Consider the following 24,330-nt stretch of genomic DNA (forward strand, 5'->3'; position numbering starts at 1 on the left):
TGTGGAGGTTGCCCTTGTCTTTTGATTTGAAAATGTTAATATAGTTTAAATTTGTAAATATAGGCCTCGTTTGGTTTGCAGGAATAGGAGTCTGGAATTGGAATCTGAATGGGCTATTCCAATTCCAACTGTTTGGTTGGGCAGAATCGGAATCCCAATCCCATTCCTGCTAGAATGCCACTCCCCCATTTGAGGGAATGGCCATTCCCTGCCCCTCCCTTGAGAATGAAATTCCATTCCTACCGATTCCAATTTTCATTCCCATTCCTATCTGAACCAAACAAACTATGGGAATAGACCATTCTGATTCTGATTCCAAAGGATTTTGGTTCTGGTTCTGACTACAAACCAAATGGACCCTTAATTCTAACAAGAAACCATATGCCTCATGCATCTTGTGCAAATACTGAACCGAAACCCCAAACATAATGGATTATAGAACATAAAAAAAGCATCCTTTAAAAGGAGAAGAAAATTCTTCTACATCATGTCCAAAGTGATGCAATAGGGCATAAAGGTGTAAATCTGACCGTGCCGCTTGCAGCCCAAAACAACGGCACGTGGGCCTTGCTGGGCCAAGGGTTTCAGGTCCATGGGCCGACACGACACAACCTGCGGGCCTACAACAAGCCGAGTGCAGCCTGTTCGAGAAAACTAGCCGTTGGGGCCCTTAGGGGACCCCCAAATGGCTAGCTTCAGCTTTTGTAGGGGTTTTTACAGAAATACCCCCTCAATCAACAACTATAAACCTATAAATAGCTATATAGGGGGTATTTATGTATTTTGGCTTTGGGAGAAGAAAAAGATAATAATGTCCCTCCAACAGCTATATCCTATAATATAACAACTAATTTGGGACTTTGGGGGTGTTTGGGTAAAGTGATAAATGCCAAAATAGCCCTCCAAACAATTAAAAAATTACTAGTTTTTAGGGTATTTTGGGCAATTGAATTATTTTCAATTCCTATAAATAGCCCTATCCTCCACCATTCTCATCACACCAATTCAGCAATTCTCTTTTCAATTGTCATACTCTCTCAGTCTCTCATCTCATACTATCATACACTTAGAAATTTAGGAGGCTTTGGCCTTTAAGCCTTCAACCATTGAAATCAAGTTGAGATTTTGAACCGGAAATCCGACCATCTAGGTAAGCGCAATTAAATTAATTATTATTTTTTTAGAATTAAAAAATGCCAACTCCTCCTAAAACCAATTCCCCAACAATAACTTCACTATCCCGATTTGGAAAGTATTTAAAATTGAGGAGGTTGAGAGAAAGGGAAAAAGAGCCATTTGCCAAAAATGTAGGATTGACTTTAGCTTCAATAGCAAGGGTGGTACTGGCCACTTGGGCAGACATTTTCTCTTCCATGAGAAACAAGAAAAAGACATCTACTTTAAAGATTTGTTGGATGTTGAGAATAAATTACAAGACAAAGGAGGGCATGACACTACTATGCCTGATGAAACAGATGATTGAAGTCAAGGAGATGGTGTAGTTTTTTTCAATTTTATTTAAATTATTTGTTATTTTTTCAACAATGTAACTTTTTATTTTCAATTTATAATTTTTTATATTTTAAATGAAATAAAATCTCTATTTTTCCAATTTGTTGTCTATTTTGTATTTTAGTAAGTATTTTTTTCATTTCTTTGTTAGATTTTTTATTTTTTCAATTTGTTTCGAAGGAAAGTTAAGTATTTTAGTTTTACTTAGCAAAAAAAATCAAAATGTCAAAAAAAACAAAAAAAAAAAAAGTTTGGACCTTTTTGGCCCGGCCCAAGCCCACGGCACAACCTGCACAACACGGAATGGCATGTGCTCGCATGGGCTCAGGCCATGGGCCGTGCCGGGCCGACCCCCAAAATTGTCCCAAGGGAGGGAAGCACAGCCCAGCTCGACCTGCGTGTCGGCCAGCACAGCCTGATTTACACCTCTAATAGGGATGGAACAAACTATCACAAGACAAAAATAAGAGAGTAGAGAGAGAGAGAGAGAGAGAGTATAAAGAGAAATGAGAGAGAAATCCCAAGGAATCACTCCAAGGGGTCCTAGAATCACTCTAGGGTTTGTAGGAATCACTCCATACAGCAAACTTGCTCTAAAGAAATCTTCATTCATTCATTCATTAGCTCCAAAAGGAAGAGAATATATCTATTTATAGCGACTTGTGTGGCCCTGAATACTGTTCAAACTTGCTCTAAAGAAATCTTCATTCATTCATTCATTAGCTCCAAAAGGAAGAGAATATATCTATTTATAGTGACTTGTGTGGCCGGAATACTGTTCACCATAATTACAAAAATGCCACTCCTTGTCTTGTGCATCAAGAAACACAATAATTTTCTATCTACTAATACAAATAAACTGAAAATTGAAAAACAAGCCCTACTAAACCAAAGGAACAAGATGTTATAGCCCAGGCCAACACAGGACTAGTTAAAATGACGAAAATACCCATACTATCCAAATATACAGAAATACAGAAATTCCAAATTTGATTCTTCAACTCATGCATTATTCTCCCTTGGTTCAAAAATACTCGTCCTTCAGTTTTGAAGAACTTGAGGATGAAAAAAGTTGGTGTACCTCAATGACAAAAGTAGTAATTCCCATAGCTACTTCAACATACTTGGACTGCAGAGTAGATGTCACACACATAGCTATAAATGGATCTTGAAAGCAATGTATGTCTGAAATAATGCTTTCCATAACCTTCATTGTTAAATAATAAATAACGTTAGCTTCTTGACCACTTACATCACCAATCAGCCTATCTTGTGGTGAATCTTCCCCTTGCTTATCACTATGAACTTGCATATCCAAAATCTCAACTGCAACATTTGGAACTTTTCCTTCAATCTCTAGTTGAGAAATCTCCATCTCTATGTGTTCAGTTCCCCTTGGTTGTTCAGCAAACTCTTGAACTTCTGCCATTATTGATGTTGGTGGAACTTGTACTATGTCAACTTGTAATTCTTGAATTGGTTCCATTGAACTTATAAGGTAAAGTCATAACTTACTTCCTTACTAACATCTATTACAACCAACACATTTGCATCTTGCACCTGAATTTCTTCAACTTGCTCCACTTCTATCTCTTCTTGATCATTAGCCTCAAGCTGACCATGGGTGTTGGAAGTTCCTTCTTCAACAATTCTAATATTTTCTTGGCCAGCACCCTTTTGAAATTCTTCATTCACAACTTTAGCTCTAGGAGGGGCATCAACATGCAAGAAATCATCTTTATCTTAAACTTTGTACTCTCTTCTCATTGGCTTCAAATTCTTTATTGTAATCAGCTGCCTCTTTTGTATCTTCAGAAATAATTCAAAAGCATGATCTAAGTCATAAATCTAAATTGTACACAATTCATTCTCGGTATCATCCCTTAGTCCATCATTAATGAAACGAAGTGATTTGTGCCTTTCACTTTCTGTAAAGTCGCATCTAAAATATAATTCATCAAACTTATGCATATATTGAACTACAGATAGCATACCTTGCTTGAAATTAGTCAACTCCACATATAGAGGGGCGGATCCCCTGTTTTTATGATAAAAACTGAAAAGCAATATGTTTCAATTCAATGAGAAAAACTGAAAAAAATGGGGTGGATCCCCTATTTTTATGAAGAAGAAGAAGGCGGAGCCTTGTTTTACTGAGAAAAATCGAAAAAATAACAGGGGCAGAGCCCCTATTTTATTGAGAAAAATCGAAAAAAAATAAAAAGGGCGGAGCCCCTGTTTTACTGAGAAAAATCGAAAAAAATAAAAGGGGCAGAGCCCCTATTTTTATGCATGTATTGTATGAAGAAGAAGAGGCTGAAGAAGAAGAAAAATAGGGCGGAGCCCCTATTTCAGCCTGGACTGCCAACTACCGCAAGAAGAAGAAGAACAAAAAAAACATAACATACCTGATAGGCCGATACTGTTAGCTTTGTTCAATTCAGGCTTGGACTGGACAAACTTGAGCTTGAATGAGATTCAGCTTCCTTTGGTTTGTCTTCTGGAGTCTAACTTTTCGACGAAGGAAGTCTTCCCTCCAAATTTTCTTTTTTTTTTCTTTTGGTTGTTTTGGCAAAGAGTTGTCAATTCAACTTCCTTTTTTTCTAAGTTTCCTATTTTGTGTTTTTTTATTTTTTAATATAATTTTGAATCCTATTTTAAGTTGGATTGTGTATATCATACAGGCGCTCGCCTGGGCCGCCAGTCGTCTGGCCTGAGGCACACGCCTAGGCGCAAAGGCGAGCAACTGTTCAAGGTTTGTGTGCCTTGGCCTGGGTGAGGTGCTCAACCTGGAAAGCGCCTCGCCTCTGCGCCTAGGCACGCCTTTTAAAACATTGATATAGATTCTTGACAGTGTGGCCGGCCAGAAATAAGAGGAAGAGAAGAGAAGAGAAGAAGAAGAGAGAAGGGAGAAGAGAAGAGAAGAGATTGGCAATGGAACAGTGCTGGCGGCGCCAGCTTCTATTAGTATATATAGGGCGACTAAAATAAAAGGGGAAAAGACCCTTGTGCCCCTCTGTAAGTGAAGTACAATAATCAGAAATATAAAAAAAGACATTAATCAACCAAACAGACCCTACCAAGACAAGACTAAAAGACAAGAAATAAAATAAACTATTTCAACACTCCCCCTCAAGTTGGAGCATAAATGTCAATCATGCCCAACTTGTCACACAAATCATTATGCCGCACATGATGAAGACCCTTGGTGAAGATGTCTGCAAGTTGTTCTTCTGAGCTGACATATGGAGTGCATACGTCTCCATTCACAAGTTTCTCTCTAATAAAATGCTTGTCCACTTCAATGTGTTTCATCCTATCATGGAGGACTGGATTAGTTGCAATGTTGATAGCAACTTTATTATCGCAATAGAGTGACATAGGATTACTAACTGCAAAACCCAGTTCACCTAATAGGTTTCTTATCCACATGATTTCAGCAACCCCATGAGACATGGCTCTGTATTCTGCTTTAGCACTGGATCTAGCCACCACACTTTGCTTCTTACTTCTCCATGTAACCAAATTTCCTCCTACAAAGGCACAATACCCACTGGTAGACTTTCGGTCATCAACTGCCCCTGCCCAATCAGCATCAGTATATACTTCCACCTTTAAATGTCCATGTTTCTGGAACAACAAATCAGCTCCAGGAGACTTCTTGAGGTATCTAAGGACCCTCTCTGCAACTTCAAAGTGAGTTGTCCTAGGATTGTGCAAGAACTGGCTAAGGACGCCCACTGCATAAGCAATATCTGGCTTAGTCATAGACAAATACAAGAGTCGTAGGTCTGAAACTTCTTCACATCTTTCACGAACTCCCCCTAATTGTCTCCCAGTTGATGGTTAGGTTCAATTGGTGAGTCAATTGGTTTCACCCCAAGCTTGCCAGTATCTTTTAGTAGGTCCAATACATATTTCCGTTGAGAAATAAAGATGCCCTTTCTAGAGCGGGCAACTTCAATTCCAAGGAAACGTAAGGGTCTTAGATCTTTCACCTCAAATTGAGTGGCTAAGAATTTTTTTAGTTTCTTTATTTCAGTCTCCCAATCTCTTGTGATCACCATGTCATCCACATACACAATTAAAGCTGCAACTTTCCCTTCACCTTTCTTCACAAACAGTGTGTGGTCTGACTGGCATTGTTTGAACCCCATCTGTTGAACTGTTAAGTGGAACTTACTAAACCAAGCTCGAGATGATTGTTTCAACCCATATAAAGATTTTTTTAACCTGTACACTTTCTGCTCACTGCCTTTGGCACAAAAACCTGGAGGTTGGGTCATGTACACTTCTTCTAAGTCACCATTCAAGAAGGCATTTTTAATGTCCAATTGGTGAAGTTCCCAGTCAAAGTTTGCTGCCAACAAAAGAAGAATCCTAATAGAATTCATCTTAGCTACTAGGGCAGATGTCTCTACATAGTCCACTCCATATACCTGTGTAAAACCTTTTGCCACTAGTCTGGCCTTGTACCTTTCAATAGTTCCATCAGCCTTGTGTTTCACTGTGAACACCCACTTGCAACCCACTTGTTCCTTCCCTTCAGAAAGATCCACCAACTCCCAAGTGTCATTTTTGTGTAATGCATCAATTTCTTCCTTCATTGCATCTGTCCATTCAGGTTTGGATAAAGCTTTCTGTCACATTCTTAGGAATCGGGATACTATCAACAGAAGAGAGGAATGCACGATATGAAAGTGAAATATGGTCATAGGACACAAAGTGATAGATAGAATGATTAGTGGTACAGGATCTAACACCCTTTCTCTTAGCAATAGGAACATCAAGATCATTAATGACATGGGAATCAACATTGAGAGGTGCAAGCATATCAATAGGAACAAGTGTACCTGGCTTATGAGAAGGATCTGCCTCCGGTGAATCTGATGATGTTGGTTGCATAGTGTCAAGTTCCACGACTCTTGAACTCTACTGGCTTTTGTGGCGACGGAAAAAGGCACGGAATGGAGGAGGATCAGGTAGAGGAGGTAGTTGAGCCTGGATGTGTTTCTCATCATCCCTACTCTCCCCCTGGGGAGAAACCGAGAAAAATGTTGATTCTCAAAGAAGGATACGTCAACAGAGAGATAGTACTTACGAGAGGTGGGATCATAGCAACGATACCCCTTTTGGGATAAAGGGTAAACAAATTAAACACAAGGAATAGCACGAGGATCAAGTTTACCCCGAGTAGGGGACAAGTTATGAACAAAGCAACAACACCCAAAAACACGCATTGGAATGGGAGACAACGGAGCTGTGAGAAACAAAAGCTAATGTGGGGCCTTAAACTCTAGTAACCGAGATGGCATACGGTTGACAATGTACGTGGCACACAGAACAACATCCATCCAAAAACGTTTTGGAACATTCATATGGAGTAACAAGCCACGAGCTACTTCGAGAAGGTGCCGGTTTTTTCTTTCAGCAACACCGTTTTGTTGGGATGTCCGAGCACAAGAGCTTCGTTGAATAGATCCACTCAAAGCAAAGAATTCTGTGAGATCACTATGGAAGTATTCTTTTGCATTGTCTGACAGGAAAATATGAATTTCAGTGTGGAACTGGGTGAACACCATGTATTGAAAGTCTTTCACAATTTTAGGCACTTCATCTCTAGATCGCATAGGGTAAACCCAAGTATATCTAGATTAATCATCAATCAAAGTAAAAAAGTACTTATAAACAACCTCAGTAGGTAGAGTAACAGGGCCCCAAACATCAGAATAGACAATATGAAACAGAAATTCAGATCTTTTATTTCTCAAAGGAAAAGAGTTTCTACAATGCTTACTCAATTGACACGTCTAACACTGCAACTGACTCACTGACAAAGACTTAAACAACTTGGGAAACATAACTTTTAATGACTCAAAAGAAATATGACCAAGACAATTGTGCCATAAATAGGCTTGACTCTCACAGGACGAACTCAAGGACTTTGTAACCGCAAGACCAGCTTTATTCTCCAACATGTAGAGACCATCTACCATGCTTCCTCTACCAATTGTCTTCCCCGAGGCCAAATCCTGAAGCACACATGAAGATGGAAAGAATGTAACTGAACAGTTCAAAGAGTGAGTGATACTACTAATGGAAAGTAAATTTATAGGCAATTTAGGAACATGCAACACATTAGAAAGGGTAATGCCAAGTGGGAAAGATATGGTTCCTTGGTCGGCTATGGTGGAGAATGAACCATCAGCCAGTCTCACCTTATCTCTCCCAAAGAGAAGGTTGTATGCCTGAAATAAATTTGACTTACCGGTCATGTGGTTCGAGGCTCCAGAATCAATTACCCAAGGAGAATCAGATGTATGAGATGACACATAGAGAGCAATGGCAGTGTTACCTGATGTAGACGCAAATGAGGTAAAAGGGGTAGGACCAGAATCTATCTGGCGAAGAGTCCTACCATTTAACTCCAAATGGTCACGAAAGGAGTTGATAATCTCTTCCTTAGGGTCAGAACTGGGACTAGTCTCTTGAGATTCCATATTAGCTGAGTTATACCTTTTTTTATTTTGCTGAGTTGGTTTCTTACCCTGATCAGATGATAACTTCTTACCCAAATCCTCTGCCCATTTAGGTTTTCAATGGAGATCCCAACATGTGTCTCTGGTGTGTCTTGTTTTCTGGCAGTGAGTGCACCAAAGTTTACTTTTGTCATATGCTCTCTTCTGTGAATCACCCTTCTTAAAGGAACCTCCGACATTAGTATCTGTTGACAGATGTTATTGTACACAGGTTTAGTACCGCAAGGGTACTGTTGTAATTTTACCCATCTTTATGTTGTACGACTAGACTAGTATAAATAATATCTACTGCACACGCCTGTAGTATTCTTTTGGGGTTTTCAGTCATCTCGCCTCTCCTCTCCTCTCCTCTCCTCTCCTCTCTTCTCTTGCTCTCAAGGAACTCTCTCTCTTCCTCTTGGTCTTACCCTTTCTGATGTCCTTCATGTTCCAAAATTTCCCATTAATTTGTTCTCTGTTAGTAGTGTTACTAATTCCTTAAATTGCTCCATGACTTTTTTCCCTTCTCATTGTGTGATTCAGGATCTGGCCTCGGGGAGGACGATTGGTAGGGGACATATGGTTGATGGACTTTACATGCTGGAGAATAGGGCTGGTCTTCATGTTACAGAGTATGAGTCAGTCCTGTAAGAGTAAAGTTTATTTATGGCATTGTTGCCTTGGTCATTTGTCTTTTGAGTCTTTGAAAGTTGTATTCCCAGAACTGTTTAAGTCAATGTCGGTTTCTGATTTTTCTTGTCAAACGTGTCAGTTAAGTAAATATTGTAGAACTCATTTTCTTCAAAAAAATTGTAAATCTGAATCTCCTTTTCACATTGTTCATTCTGATGTATGGGGCCCTGTTACTTTACCATCTGAGAGTGGCTACAAATATTTCATTACCCTCATTGATGATTATTCTAGATATACTTGGGTATATCCGATGCGAACCAGGGAGGAAGTACAAAAAATCATTCAAGATTTCCAGCGGTTCACTCAATTTCAGATTGAAATCCAAATTTTTCAGTCAGACAATGCAAAAGAATTTTTTCATAGTGATCTCATTGAATTCTTTGCTTCGCGTGGTTTACTTCACTGGAGCTCTTGTGCCCGCACACCGCAACAAAATGGTGTGGCCGAACGGAAGAACCGACATCTCCTTGAAGTGCCTCGGGGTTTACTACTTCATATGAATGTCCCCAAACGTTTTTGGCTTGAAGTTGTTCTTTGTTCTACTTACCTCATAAATCGTATGCCCTCTCATTGGTTAGACTACAAAACCCCACATCAGCTTCTCTTTCCTAAGGCCCCCCTTCTTTCTATTCCTCCTCGTGTATTTGGTTGTCGGTGCTTTGTCCAAAATCTGTCTCCCACCCGTGGGAAATTGGATTCTCGTGCTATCCCTTGCATATTTCTTGGTTACTCCTTCACTCAGAAGGGGTACCGTTGTTTTGATCCTATTTTTCGGAAATTCTATGTCTCCATGGATGTTTCTTTCTTTGAAGATGAGCCTTTTTATCCTGTTTCTCCTCAAGGGGAGTGTAAGCATGAGGAGAAACTGGTTCAGCTCCCTTCTCTTCCTGATCCTCCGCCTTTTTGCGTCTTTTCTCGTCGTCACAAAGGCCAATCAAATTCAAGAGCTATGGAGAATCCAGAAGTTGTACCTCCAGTGCCACCAAACTCCTCGGGAGAGGATCATACTCACTCGGGTAACTCGGCTCCCAATGATGTTAATGATTCTATTGAAAATGATTCCTCTGCTGCTAATGACCTTGACCTTCCTATTGCTCATAGGAAAGGTGTTAGATTGTGCACCACTAAACATCCCATTTCCAACTTTGTTTCCTATGAGAACATTTCACCCTCATTTCGTGCTTTCCTTACCTCTATTGACAGTGTCCCTATCCCCAAGAATGTGGCAGAAGCTCTTTCAGTTCCTGAATGGACAAATGCCATGAAGGAAGAAATTAATGCCCTTCATAAAAATGGCACATGGGAACTTGTTGATCTTCCTAAGGAAAAGGTTCCAGTTGGATGTAAATGGGTGTTCACTGTCAAGCATAGGGCTGATGAAACGGTGGAGAGGTATAAAGCTCGCTTAGTGGCAAAGGGGTTTACTCAAGTGTACGGAGTTGATTATGCAGAAACTTTTGCCCCTGTTGCCAAGATGAACTCCATTAGAGTTCTTTTCTCTCTTGCTGCTAATCTGGATTGGGATCTACATCAGCTTGACATCAAGAATGCATTCTTGAATGGTGACCTTGAAGAGGAAGTTTACATGATTCAGCCCCCTGATTTTCTGGCTCAAGGCAATGAACAGAAAGAAAGTGTGCAAGTTGAAGAAGTCTTTATACGGGCTGAAACAATCACCAAGAGCTTGGTTCAGCAGATTCCATGTTGTGGTTCAGCAGAGAGGATACAAGCAATGTCAATCAGATCGCACACTGTTTGTGAAAAGAGAAGGTAAAATTGCTGCCTTAATTGTATATGTGGATGACATAATTGTTACTGGTGACTGAAAGGATGAAATTCAGAGGTTGAAGGTTTTTCTTGCCACTCAGTTTGAAGTGAAGGATCTAGGACCTGCCAGATACTTCCTTGGAATTGAAGTTGCCCGATCAAAGAGGAGTATCTTCATTTCTCAAAGGAAATATGTCCTAGATTTATTTCAAGACACTGGAAAGATGGGGGTGAAGCCAGTTGACTCTCCCATTGACCCCAACCATAAATTAGGTGACAGCCAAGGTGAACCTTTCAAGGATGTGAAACAGTTTCAGACATTGTTATACCTTTCTACGACTCGTCCAGACATTGCATATGTTGTTGGTGTCCTCAGTCAGTTCATGCATGCACCTAGGTCCTCTCATCTTGAAGCAGCAGAGAGAATCCTTCGATATTTAAAGAAGTTTCCAGGCGCCGACTTGTTATTTCAAAAGCACGGGCATTTGAAAGTTGAAGTTTATACAGATGCAGATTGGGCTGGATCTCAAAGTGACAGAAAGTCTACTAGTGGCTACTGCACCTTTATAGGAGGGAACCTTGTTACATGGAGGAGTAAAAAGAAAAACGTGGTGGCTAGATCCAGTGCTGAAGCTGAATATCGTGCTATGGCCCACGGGGTAGCTGAAGGCATGTGGATAAAGAATCTGTTGAGTGAGTTGGGTTTCTTAGTAGACAAACCTATGACTCTATTCTGTGATAACAAAGCAGCTATAAGCATTGCTGCCAATCCAGTGCTACATGATAAAACAAAACACATCGAAGTTGACAAGCATTTTATCAGAGAGAAAGTCATCACAGGCAAATGTGTACTCCCTATGTCAGCTCTGAGAACCAACTTGCAGACATCTTTACAAAGGGGCTAAACCATTCCAAACATCATGATCTCTGTGACAAGTTGGGCATGATTGTAATTTTACCAATCTTTATGTTGTACGACTAGACTAGTATAAATAATATCTACCGCACACGCCTGCAGTATTCTTTTGGGGCTTTCAGTCCTCTCGCCTCTCCTCTCCTCTCTTCCTCTCTATCTCCTCTCCTCTCCTCTCTTCTCTTGATCTTGCTCAACAGTATCTATACTTCCCCGGACAGCTAGGGCAACTGGCTCACCCTCCGCACAATTCATCACACTTCTACTCTCTTCTGATTGGACTAAGGCATGAACCTCATGAACTGATGACAAGTCTTTACTTCCCAAAATCTGTACTCTCATGGACTCATATGAAGGGTTCAACCCCAAGAGAAAAGCAAATACACATTGCTGAGAGACAAGTGACTTGTATGCCTTTGCATCTTCATCACACTTCCAATTTACATTCTAATAGTGATCCAGTTCTTTCCAGATCAATGTCAGATCCAAATAGTACACAGAGAGACTCCTCTCCCCCTACTTGCAAGTAGAGGACTCAGCTTGCAGTTGGTATATCTTGGCATAGTGCCTTTGCTCTGAATAAGTAGACTTCGCTTGTTCCCATATTTCACAAACTGTTTCAGCCCACATGAATGTCTTTCTTACTTGTGGCAACATGGAAACCAAGAGCCATGACATAACCATACTATTTTCTTGGTTCCACCTATCATATTCAGCACTTCCATCCTTTGGTTCCTTCACTTTCCCATTAATGTATCCTATTTTCCCCCTAGCAGTAATGTAGAGTTTTATTCCCCTAGACCACTCAAGGTAGTTTAGTCCATCGAAGGGGATTACAGCCATGGGAAAGCTCATATCCATTCCCCCATTCAGTCCATTATGATTTCCCGAAACCCCCGATGTAGCAGAATTCTCAAATGACATGGTCAAAACAGACAATTAGTCCCAAACACTGGACTTAGGATCCCTCCTTACTCCAAAAATAAAATTGCTCCACACACGTACTCAGTCCACACCCACACACTTGGGTTTGAAATCAGTCTGAGCACATACAGTACCAATTTCAGAACAAAAAAGGAAAGATTCGGCAGATTTCAGACCTGTACGGTTTAACAGTCTCAACCTACCAGCCTTCCAGAATGTCTAAGAACATTAATCAGCAGGAGAGATCCTTAACACTTATAATCAAGCCAAAAAATTGAGATAATAGGTCATCCTTGACCTACAGTCACTTTAACACAGGAACAGGATCACACGATCCAAAAAAAAACAAGAGGTATAAACCTCGCAAAGGTCTGACAGCATTCAGCAGCCCAGATTCATTTAGTTTTTTCACTTGGTCCACAACCAAGGAGGGTAAGGAAGAGAAAAAAGGAAGGACGTACCAGTCGTAGATGTATTTTCTTCAGCCCAGATTCAGATCTCTGTTCCGCCCAGATTCAGCAAGTTGGAAAAGGAAGGAAGCCTGTTCGATCTGTTCTCTCAGTCAGTATTCCCGCTCTGATACCATCTTGACAGTGTGGCCAGCCAGAAATAAGAGGAAGAGAAGAGAAGAGAAGAAGAGAGAAGGGAGAAGAGAAGATGAGATTGGCAATGGAACAGTGCTGGCGGCGCCAGCTTCTATTAGTATATATAGGGCGACTAAAATAAAAGGGGAAAAGACCCTTGTGCCCCTCTGTAAGTGAAGTACAATAATCAGAAAAATAAAAAAGACATTAATCAACCAAACAGACCCTACCAAGACAAGACTAAAAGACAAGAAATAAAATAAACTATTTCAACATAGATCATCAAGGAAGTATTGTGGAATGTACTTTTCTTGCAAATACCTCTTCATCTCTGCCCATGTGGTAATAGGATATTCACCTCTATTTTCTAGTCGCTACTCAAGAGTTCTCCACCATACTTTAGCAATACCCGCGAGCTTCATGTGTACAAATTTGAATCTTTGTTTTTCAAACATATCATGCCAATCAAAATATTCTTCTAGTATAGCAATCCAATCAAAGAATGCTTGTCGATCTTCATCTCCCTTGAAATTAGGCACTTCCCTTTCTCTTCTAACATTCTTGAAAACCTTACTCCTATAGCCGACATTACCAGATCTACTTTCTTCCACCAATTTCTCAAGTAAATCAACCATAGACCCTTCATATGGTTCAAAAACCCTATCATCATTGATTCTAGACTCGTGAGATTGTTTAAATGATACCCTAGGCCCATAGAATCGGTCACTTTGTGAGAACATGGTGACTAACCATTAGCTCTGATACCAAAACTGATGCAGTAGGGCTGGAACAAACTATCACAAGACAAAAAAGAGAGAGAAGAGAGAGAGAGAGAGAGTAGAAAGGGTAGAGAAAGAGAAAAGAGAAAGAAATCCCAAGGAATCACTCCAAGGGGTCCTAGAATCACTCTAGGGTTTGTAGGAATCACTCCATACAGAAAACTTGCTCTAAAGAAATTTTCATTCATTCATTAGCTTCAAAGGGAAGAGAATACATCTATTTATAGAGTGACTTGTTTGGCCTGGAATACTGTTCACCATAATTACAAAAATGCCACTCCTTGCCTTGTGCATCAAGAAACACATAACTTTCTATCTACTAATGCAAATAAACTGAAAATTGAAAGACAAGCCCTACTAAACTAGAGGAGCAAGATGTTATAGCCCAGGCCCACACAGGACTAGTTAAAATGATGAAAGTACCCATACTGTCCAAATATATAAAAATACAGAAAATTCCAAATTTGATTCTTCAGCTCCTCCATTACAAAGACTTGGTTATTCTAGATCTATTAGATGATGTGATTAAGGTTTAAGAATGAAGAAGAATAGAGAAGAGAGAAGAAGAGAGAAGAGAGAAGGTCCAGGTGAGAGTATGCCCCACAACCCTCTCTTCCAATATTTTATTCATTATGAGAACATAGCATGAAAGTACATAATTTTCCATACAATAACAATGGATAATTCCCTCCTACAAGTCCAATACAATGGAAATACCCATAATACCCTCTATATGCTTATATAACCATCTCAACACAAACTCACAAAGATATACTATTACTGATTATTTCTATGAAGAGGAAGAAAAATCTCCACACCTAATGAAAGTAAATGAATCTAAAAGAGGAAGAGGTAGGGGAATCACAAAAAGGACACGAGATGAAACGGTAATAAAAGACTTGAGTATTTACAATCCCTTGATTGAGTGGATCGGAAAAAGGCGAAGTTCAGGCCTCGAGCTGTGGTAAAGAGAGTTGAAAAGATAATGAGAGGTTTCCTTTGGGAGCCTAGTGAAGGGAAGAAAGATCATTTAGTTAGATGGGATAAGGTGATGCAATTGAAGATTGAGGGGGGTCTAGGCATTGGAAATGTTAAGTTGAAGAACTCAGCCTTTTTGAGTAAATGGCTTTGGAGATTTCCTAAAGAAAATTAGAGGTTGTGGACTAGAGTTATTTCAAGTATCCATGAGCTGTCAAACAACGGTTGGGATGTGGGCTGCTTACATAGAGCTACTCTGGCTGCTCCTTGGAAGGCTATCCATGACAATCTTCCTGTGTTCCTCAATCACATAAGGTATGATTTGGCTTTGGGTCAGAAAATAAGATTTTGGGAGGATATGTGGGTAGGGGAAGCCCCCCTTTCGGAGGTTTTTCCTTCTCTCTTTGAGCTTTCTAGTTTCAAAGGTAAACCTAGTTGTGATTTTATCAGCTCTTCCTCGTACCTTTCAAACCTGAGTTGGAATCTTGGCTTCACTAGAAATCTGAGAGAATCTGAAATTTCTGATTTCTCAGCTTTGCTTCTTCTGTTGAGTTCAGTATGTTTGGGGGAGGGTGGTTCAGATTCTAGAGTGTGGACCCTTAGTCAGTTGGGCTCTTTTTCCTGTAAGTCCTTTTTGAAATCTCTTACCTCCACCACCCCCTCTCCTCATTTCCCTGTTAAGGAGATATGCTCTCGGCCCATCCCTCCAAAAGTTAATGCTTTTTGTTGGGAAGTGTTTCATGGATCCATTAACACCTGTGATTTGCTTCAAAGGAAAAGACCAAAGTGGTGTCTGTCCCCAAGTTGGTGCTCTTTATGTAAGTTGTATGGTGAGACTGCCTTTCATCTTTTGATCTCCTGTTCTTTTGCTACTTCTATTTGGGAGTGGTTTTCATCTCTTTTTGGATGCAGTTGGCTTCCCCCTGATTGTTTGGAAGGTGTTTTTAGCTCTCACCTTTTCAGCTGCCCTAAACGAAGAGGCAGAATTATGTGGAGGTGCACTAAAGCAGCAGTGATTTGGACAATTTGTGAGGAAAGGAATCTAAGAATCTTTGAAGACAAGGAAAGAAGTAAAGAAGCTGTGATTGAGGTGATTACTCTCAAAGTAGCACATTGGGTGAGCACTTTAAAGTTCTTTGCTGACTTTAAGGTTGAAGATTTCTGCAGATCGTGGGGAATAATTGCAGGTTCTTCGTCTAGAAGACAGATTGTTCATGAGGCCTGGTCTCCTCCATGTGTTGGGTGGAAGAAATTAAACTTTGATGGTAATTGTATGGGCAATCCTGAACCATCGGGTATTGCTGGGGTAATTAGGGGAGAAAATGGAAACATTCTAGCTTTGTACTCAGGTCCTGTTATGGACGCATTCCTCGGGAAGACGTACCGTCGCCACTGGCAGCAACAGGCACCTGACCCACCGCCAGCAGCAGCAGTGATTCAATGATTCTCATCCTACCCAGTTCGACAACAGCAGCCTTATCTAAATTAGATTAGATCATCTTGCTTGTTCTTATCTTATACTATTGCTCTTATCTTATCTTGTTAGTAGCTTATCAGATTAGGATTAGCTTATCTTATCCTTAGCAAGATAGAACTGGAAGTCTCCCTATTCAGCAAGGAAACTCCTTTTGATTAGGACTCTTGTAATCTCCTATTTAAGGAGACCCCATTATTGAATGAGGATATCAAATTTCCAGTCAAGAAAGAGAGTAAAAGGAGAGTTCGGTGATCTCTTGGACAAATCACCCTCTAGGACGCCAAGATAGGTTCAGCTAGGAAGGGGAGGAACAAGGGAAAACAGGAGCTTTTCCCCGTGGACCGACCCATGACGCGATCCTACGCCCGGGCCCATAACAGGTCCTATTCAGCATGGAGATGTGGTGAGATCAGAATTATTGGCAGCAGTCTATGGAGTAGAAAAAGCTAAAGAAATGGGGATTACTAAGCTGATTATTTAAGGAGATTCAAAAGTAGTTGTGGGCTGGTTGAAAAGAGGGGAAGGAATCATATGGAAGTTAAGGAATGAATTCAGGAGATTCAAGCAGATTTCTAAAGATATGATGATCCAAATAAGATGGATTAGGAGGTCTGCAAACAGTTTGGCTGATGGTCTGGCAAAGCAAGGAACTCAAAGACGCTCTATGTTCTGGGCAATTCTGTAAATAGTGAATAGTTTCTGGGTGGGCTTTTTTGTGCCCACAAATCTTTGTTGTACCTCTTTTTAATCTAATGAATCAATTTTGTGTTGCTGATCAAAAAAAAAAATCTCTCCAAGAGTATAAGACTTCATGTGGTTGTTGGTGTGTGTCAAGGAAGGCTATCAGGATATACCAGCTTAGGATGCAAAATTTTGAAATTGGAAAACAAGAATGTCTTGTGTGGTCATATGGAGGAAGACTAACCAATTTTTCATCAAATGTTGGATTCCAAAGGATAATTGGAATTTTTCACATTCATCTTCAAAGTAACACTGCAGCTATTTTCATCTACTTTATTTCTACATTATTAGTAGAATCACTTAATTACCTATCAAAAGAAATGCAGCCTGCCCCAAATAGTCAGAGACTCATAATAAGGAATTGAAAAGGTGAACAATTACTGATCTAGAGAAACAATCCCATTTTATAGCCCCAGCTTTATATGTACAAGCATGTCATTCCATGCCATGTGCACACTCGTATACAATGTTCAGATTTTCTGTTAAAATATACTTGTCATAAAGAATAGGCAGAAAAATCCAAAAAGTGTTCAGTTCATTGATAATAATTTCTTACTCCAATTTCAGGGTCAACAATGCCCAAATCCTCACAAAAGGTCCTTGCAAACTCTTCAGGATCACTCTCAAGGTTGTTTAAGTCCTGTAACATGATAATTAACCCAAAATACATAAAACAAGGAGAACAAAATCTTACTATGAATATTTTAATATTCACATACTAAATCCAATTTTATGATGCAGAATAGAAGAAACCAGTTACAGAAAGTGATATTACCCACAAAAACTGATCTCTTATGATGGTACTATTTACCCGAAGGTCAAGCTGAAACAAGGAAAGAACAAGCACAGTTGGAAGTCCACATGGTAATCGTAAAAAATCTAACAGGGGAGAGGAAACCTTAGAAATTTATAACTGAAATAAATTAAATAAACCTTGATTGGAACAATCTTCTCGCCTGTATACATTTCTTGCCCTTCATATGATCGAAATTCAGCCAGCTGTGTCTGCAATGAAGTCCTAAAGAATTTAGAGATGGACAAAAAGCTGGATTATTAATAGATCTCTTTAAATAAAAAATAAAAGATAAAAAAGGAAATGATGGAGAAGTGGACATAACAAGGACTTCCCATTCAGCCACTCCTGAAAGTTTGGCGTCTCAGATGCCTTACCAATACTTCTATTTAAACAATTTATTATGTTATCTCAGGGTAACAAGGGACCACTTCGTTCAAGAAAGTGCTAAAGGTTAGGCCGGTATCCAGTCTGCCCCTCCCAAATCCTAGATAGCTGGGATCAACATCGAGTAATGGCTCTTTTTATCATATATCTCTTGTTTTTGAATGTCACCTGGGTACTACTTAAATAATCCTTTGTCTTCAGATGATATATACTAATGAAATATCAGTTTGTTTGCTCAGCTGATAAAATCTTTTAACTTTTTTAGAAGAGGTAAAGTATCAATTCATTAAAATGAAACCATGTACAACCAGTGGCTGTACAATGGGGAGTACAAATTTCATTCAAACAACTATCCCACTGGATATTACAAACAGATTTTCAAAGCCAAAAAGAGAAGTAAAGAAAGAACTATCAACAGTTAACTGTGCTGATGACCAAGAACACAGTTTTCCCACAATTTTCTGCCACACTTTGACAGCCTTAGTTTTGAAATATCCTTGAGTTTCTTTCTTGCCATATCAACCAGAAGACTGCACCTGGAATCAAATAACAGAAAATTTTTCCTTTCTTACTCAAACATTGTATCCACCACCCTTTCACAAAAGAACCCACTGAGGCTGGGCAGCAACTTCTGAATGCAAAAATCCTAAAGATCCTCACCCAAATGTTGTATTGCAATAATAGGTGGACACCTGATTCTTCTACCCTGTTACATAGCACACACCTAGGTGACTTAATCATCATTCCCCTCCTAATCAAGTTGTCTCTTGTAAGAATCGTGTTCAGGTATGCAGCCCAAACAAAGAAAGCCACTTTCGAAGGAACGTGCTTGCACCATATTCAGGAGGAAGTCTCGTGGTGCTTGTTATTTGCTGATGAAATTGTATTAAACGAAGAAACTAACAAAGGATTAAATGCAAAATTAAGTTTCTGGACAAATACCTTAGAAACATGATGTTTTATAATATGGACTAAAACAGAAAACATGCTATGCAAATTTAATAACGAAGACAATAACAGTAGCACTAACACTAACAAAAACAAGACTTTTTTGGGGATCTTTAATGGAAATGTTAATGTACAGAAACTCTTTGTACAAAGGACCATACATGCATACTTTTCTTTTCAATTCATACAATATACTTTACTTTTTCAAACAAAAAAAAAAGTAACAAAAATAATAGTAGTAGTAGAAACAACATTTCCAAAAAATGAGTGGAAAACTAGAAAGAATAGGGCCAGAAATGAAGTCATTTGGAAATTTTGTTCTTTCCTATTTGGGGTAAGAGCATTTCAGCCAAGAACTACAGCAGAAATGTTTTCTAGTTGGCCAAAGCTTAGAGATTGCAGGAAAGCAAGGATAGTTTGGAATTGTATTCCATTTACTGTGTGTTGGACCATTTGGAATTAAAGGAACAGAAGGTTGTTCAAAAACAAATCAAAGAGCATTGAGGTGCTGGTGGAGTCAGTTGGAAAACTAGTGCTGGATTGGATTTTGGTTCTCCCTGATTTTGCTCAAGTTAACTGGGCAGAATTGGGGGAGAGTTTCTGGAATATTCTTGAGATTCAAGCTTGTAATGTTGATCAGTTCACAGTGGAGTAGCTGTTTTTTTAGTTGTTTTTGTTGAAGTGTCAAATTGACACCTCTCAGATTGTATTATTTTTCTTGTTTACTGAAATCTTTTCTCTTACTCTTCAGAAAAAAAAAAAAGTCATTTGAAGGAACCTAGGAGTAGCTCCAATAGGTGAATAGGTGATAAAATGAAAGAAAGTAGACTAAGATGGTTTTACTCACATGCACAGAACACCATCTACAGCACCTGTACAAGAAGTGATCTGTTGCAAGTTGAAGGGGCTAGAAGGGCTTGGGGCAGAGCAGAAAGGACTTGAGTTGTAGTAAGAAATGATTTAAGTGCTAGTAATTTAATAATGCATATGACACTAAATAGAACAGAATGGCTTCATGTAGCCAATCCCATATAGTTGGGATAAGGCTTAGAATGATTATTCTAGTTACCACCCTTGCCCAACATCTCAGTCTTTACATTACAATCATTTAAATTTTACCATGAGGGATGACAATCATCTTTTGAACAGTAACTGTTACTGTGGATACATCTATTAGAATGGGTAATTAACTGTGCATGGCATAATTCCAATCATCATACTTGAATAGAATGGGCAATCTGCGTTATGAATGCTGGAGGGAGTTTCAAGTCCTTCACCGTCCTTTTGGCAAATACTACCACCTCTGAATCTGGATCTGCAAGATTAAAAATTCATGGAAAACAACTTACTTGGAGTCTTGAAATGGATTAGAAGTCAACAGTTACAGATATATCCTGAAGTTGAAAAACGGTCAGTGACAGCAGAAAGATGATGGTGAGCTATGACACCTTGATACTTGTACATGCCTAGTGTACTAGTGTTCAAAAAACAGAGCACATACCAATACAACACCAGACACTGCATAGACACTTCTAGAGTACACTTTATAGCATTAAGAAATGGTATGCCTTGTAAACAAAAAAAAAAAAAGTATGTATAACAAATTATACTATAAAAAACTGTATGTGTTAGATGTCTAATGATTATTGAAATTTGGCAAGATAAGAAGTCTTGATAAATGACAAGGAAAACAAAGTTTCATTGTAAAAGAGGCAAATTGTAGCCTTTCTTAAAAAAATATTTAAGCAAGAAAAATTTCCAGCCATTTTACATAAAGAAATAGAACATTAGAGTCAAAATTGGATATATATATATACATATACGTACAGGATCTTAGGTTATTGAATCATATTCCCATTTCTTGTATCTGTGTCTGTGCCAATATCCATATCTACGCATCATGGATAGTGAGTACAAATTTTGATTCAGATAATATTCTGTATATCATCATCACCATCCAAGCCTTATCCCAACTATATGGGGTTGGCTACATGAATCCTGCTTCGCTATTCTGTTCTGTTTAATGTCATATCCATTGCTCTTAAATCATTTCTTACCACTTCAACCCATGTCCTTTTTACCTATCCCTTCTAGCCCCTTCAATTTGCAACAAATCACTTCTTATAGATGTTGTGTGCTGTCAAAGGTCTTCTATGCACATGACCAAACCATCTTAGTCTATTTTCTCTCATTTTATCACCTATTGGAACTACTCCTACCTAGGTTCCTTCGAATGACTTCATTTCTGACCCTATCCTTTCTAGTTTTTCCACTCATCCATCTCAGCATATCCATTTCTACCACACTCATCTTTTTGATATGTTGTTTCTTGACTGCCCAACACTCTACTCCATACAACATAGCTAGCCTTGCAATTGTTTTATAGAATTTTCCTTTTAATCAAAGTGGTATTCACTTATCACATATGATTCCAGATGCACCCTTCCATTTTGCCTATGTTGTTCTAATTCTATGAGTGACATCCTCCTCAATCTTTCCCTTGTTTTGAATTATTGGACCAAAGTACCAGAAAAGGTCACATTGAGTTATCTCTTGGTCTCCAATCCTAAGTGTACTCTAATATGCACTCCTATTATCATTAAATTTACAATATCATATATTCTACTTTAGTCCTACTTATTTTAAAACCTCTTGTTTCTAAGGTGTTTGTCCATAAACTTAATTTTTCATTTAATCATTCATTCGTTTCATAAATTAAAACAATGTCACCAGAAAACAACATGCACCATGGAACCTCCTCCTAAATATGTTTAGTCAATTCATCTATGATAAATAAGTGTGTCATGTGTAGTTTCTACGATAAATTGTAAATGAGGTCTACAATTTAATAGTTATTTTATTTATAAGTTATGCTCAAGTAACACATTCCCTGTGGGTCATGTGTAGTTTCTGTTTTAAATGCCAGATATCATAAAAGGAAATGGTAAGAGGCAGGTTAACTGGTTAACATGGTCTACACTCTACAGGAATGGCTATGAAAAATAAATTAAAAATCCATGGGACCATTTAAAAATGTCTGAATTAGCTGAACTTAATGACTCATTGCTATGCCATTTAGTGGACAAAATATTCAAGAGCATCCTTAACAGCATATTCATTAAAAAACAAAGCAATATGCCATTCAGTTGAGCCACTTGAGTTGTTATTAAATAGTCACTAACTTCAAAGTTCTTCAGTTCAGTTAAGAACTCCCTATGCTTGAAGTTTTATAGACTCCTCACCAGCTTCTGGTCCAAGGAGAAAGGCTGGGGTAGTTGCAAAGGTTTAAGCCTTAAGCAACTTGAGACAGGAAAGAATATTACTTTGGGATGGGATCATGGGAAAAAGTGTAATTAGTCTTACAAAAGGAATCTCAAAGTTAGAGGAAATGAAATGAAAGCATGTTTCATTTGGACACTATGGGATTAAAAGGTTTAATAGCTGTGAGTGTGGAGTAAAAGAATAAGAAAAACAATGAGTTTTTTTTAATCAGATTAGCAAAATAGAAATTAGGAAATCACACTGAGTTGTGACATCACAAGCATTGTCCATACTAAGAATGTTTTATGTATAGATATTAATAGGACCACTGTATCCACGTGTGACTGATTATATTAGCAAAAGGCAAGATGTATATGAGGGGATGTACATGACACTAAAAAGGCCCCCGAAAAAGTTACAAAGGCAGTATTCTATCACTATACTATAGCTCCCTTTGAACTCCTGACTTAGCTAAGCCATCGGCCAACGTGTTTAACTCTCTGGGGGTCCATCTAAACATGGTATGCAAAAGAGCATCTGTGTCCCTGGCTTCCAAGAGGTAATAGGCCAGTCTCCAAGGCCCGTTCCCCTGCTTCCCCATCCTCTTGATGGTGTTCGCTGAGTCACCGTCCATGGTGATGGAAGAAAGGCCTAACTGTCTAGTAATTTCAGCCCCGTTAGAACGTTTTACCTGAACCACATCAATATTCGGTACAAGAGCATGGTTAGTTCTTTCTTCATCAGTCTTCTTTCTTTCAGAAAGTGATAGAATGCGTGCCTAGGTCTAGCAATACTTTTTAAACAACAGGGAAATTACTAGACTCCATGCTATGGCCCAGAAAGTTCAGAAAGGGAATTTAGTTTTGAGTCTTCGACGAAGGTTCAATATCATTTTTGTCTTATCCTGCTCATAAGTGATATTAACAGAGTGGTTTCAGTTATACTTAATAATCAAGTTCAGACAAATGCAAGCACAATGGGGTAGAAGAACCGAACATGGATTCCAATTGTGTCGAACGGCATCACCAATTTGTCCCGTCACATGGCTTCGAAAATATCCACACTAAGTTCATTGAACCACAACAAACTTACCAGCAGGGTTCCATGTAAACGCATCTTTGAAGCGTTGCCCATCGATTTCGATATCCAAACGAATCGGAACTAAATTTTCAGCAGTTGGGCTGTACAATTTGCGGACATAAATCAATGAACCTACTGAAGTTGGCTTTAAGGCTTTAAAAAAAGGAAAGAAATCTCGAAGGTTTTTTTTCTGGGTAGGAGTTAAGATAAATACAAGTTCAGGAACCAAAGGAGAAAATCGAACAGACCCAGAAGAAGAATAGACATGAAAAAGAAAGGGTAATATTCGAAAGAGAAGGGGTCGGTGGAAGGAGAACTTACAGTCTAAACTTGATAGGTGGCTTGGAAGCGACTGCTGGGAGAGATTTCATGGTTATTGAATTTGATCTTTATGTTTCGCCTTTTTCTAATATTCTTCTCTTGTCCACCGTCTCTCTTTCTCTCCGAGGATCAGACTCCAGTGACTGATCCTGAATCCTGATAATCTTCTGAAAGTTGAAACTATCTATCTGCCCATTGCCCGTTGCCGGCGAGCAGGACTCCCCTTTCTAGTTTCTATGGTTTATGGGTTTGGGTTTGGCTGTATCAATTTTAGAGCTGTAATGTGGGCCGGTCCGGTGGCGGGTCAGCACGGCCCAGCACAACAGGGGCCGTGGCACAGCACGGTCGCTACAGTTCCGCGGAATCCAGGGATTCCAGAATCCATGCCAATGCCGGGCCTAGGCTGCGGAGCGGACCGGGCCTTCAAGGCACAGCACCGCACGGCACGAGTGCGTCATGTGAATATAGCCATTAGAAGGGGTGGGTATATTTGTCTTTTTATTTTTTGAAATTTTGAATAAAATACCCCAATAGCTATAAACCGCCATGAGGGGGTTTTATGTATTTTGCATCATAGGATAAAAAATGACTTAAATACCCGTGAACTAGCTATTCAGTGGCATTTAAGTCAAATAATGTGTATAACCCCTAAAA

The 24,330-nt window shown here is 39.2% G+C and overlaps 1 protein-coding gene across 1 annotated transcript in view; it reads right to left on the bottom strand.

The window, feature by feature from the left end:
- BSH (transcription regulatory protein SNF5, putative (BSH)) overlaps window positions 1-23,921 on the bottom strand; it is a 68,776-nt gene extending 44,855 nt beyond the window's left edge. Inside the window, exons 1-6 of the mRNA XM_010242503.3 lie at window positions 23,677-23,921; window positions 23,368-23,456; window positions 20,235-20,329; window positions 17,820-17,891; window positions 17,662-17,709; window positions 17,443-17,526 (exon numbers count right to left, since the gene is read on the bottom strand). Of these exons, the coding sequence (XP_010240805.1) occupies window positions 17,443-17,526; window positions 17,662-17,709; window positions 17,820-17,891; window positions 20,235-20,329; window positions 23,368-23,456; window positions 23,677-23,726 (438 nt within the window). The 5' untranslated portion in view covers window positions 23,727-23,921. The remainder of the gene's footprint in view (window positions 1-17,442; window positions 17,527-17,661; window positions 17,710-17,819; window positions 17,892-20,234; window positions 20,330-23,367; window positions 23,457-23,676) is intronic.
- Between the last annotated feature and the right edge of the window lie 409 nt (window positions 23,922-24,330).

The sequence above is a fragment of the Nelumbo nucifera genome, chromosome 4, assembly GCF_055504915.1.
Source record: "Nelumbo nucifera cultivar China Antique chromosome 4, China Antique-T2T, whole genome shotgun sequence".
In the NCBI taxonomy this organism is placed as follows: domain Eukaryota; kingdom Viridiplantae; phylum Streptophyta; class Magnoliopsida; order Proteales; family Nelumbonaceae; genus Nelumbo; species Nelumbo nucifera.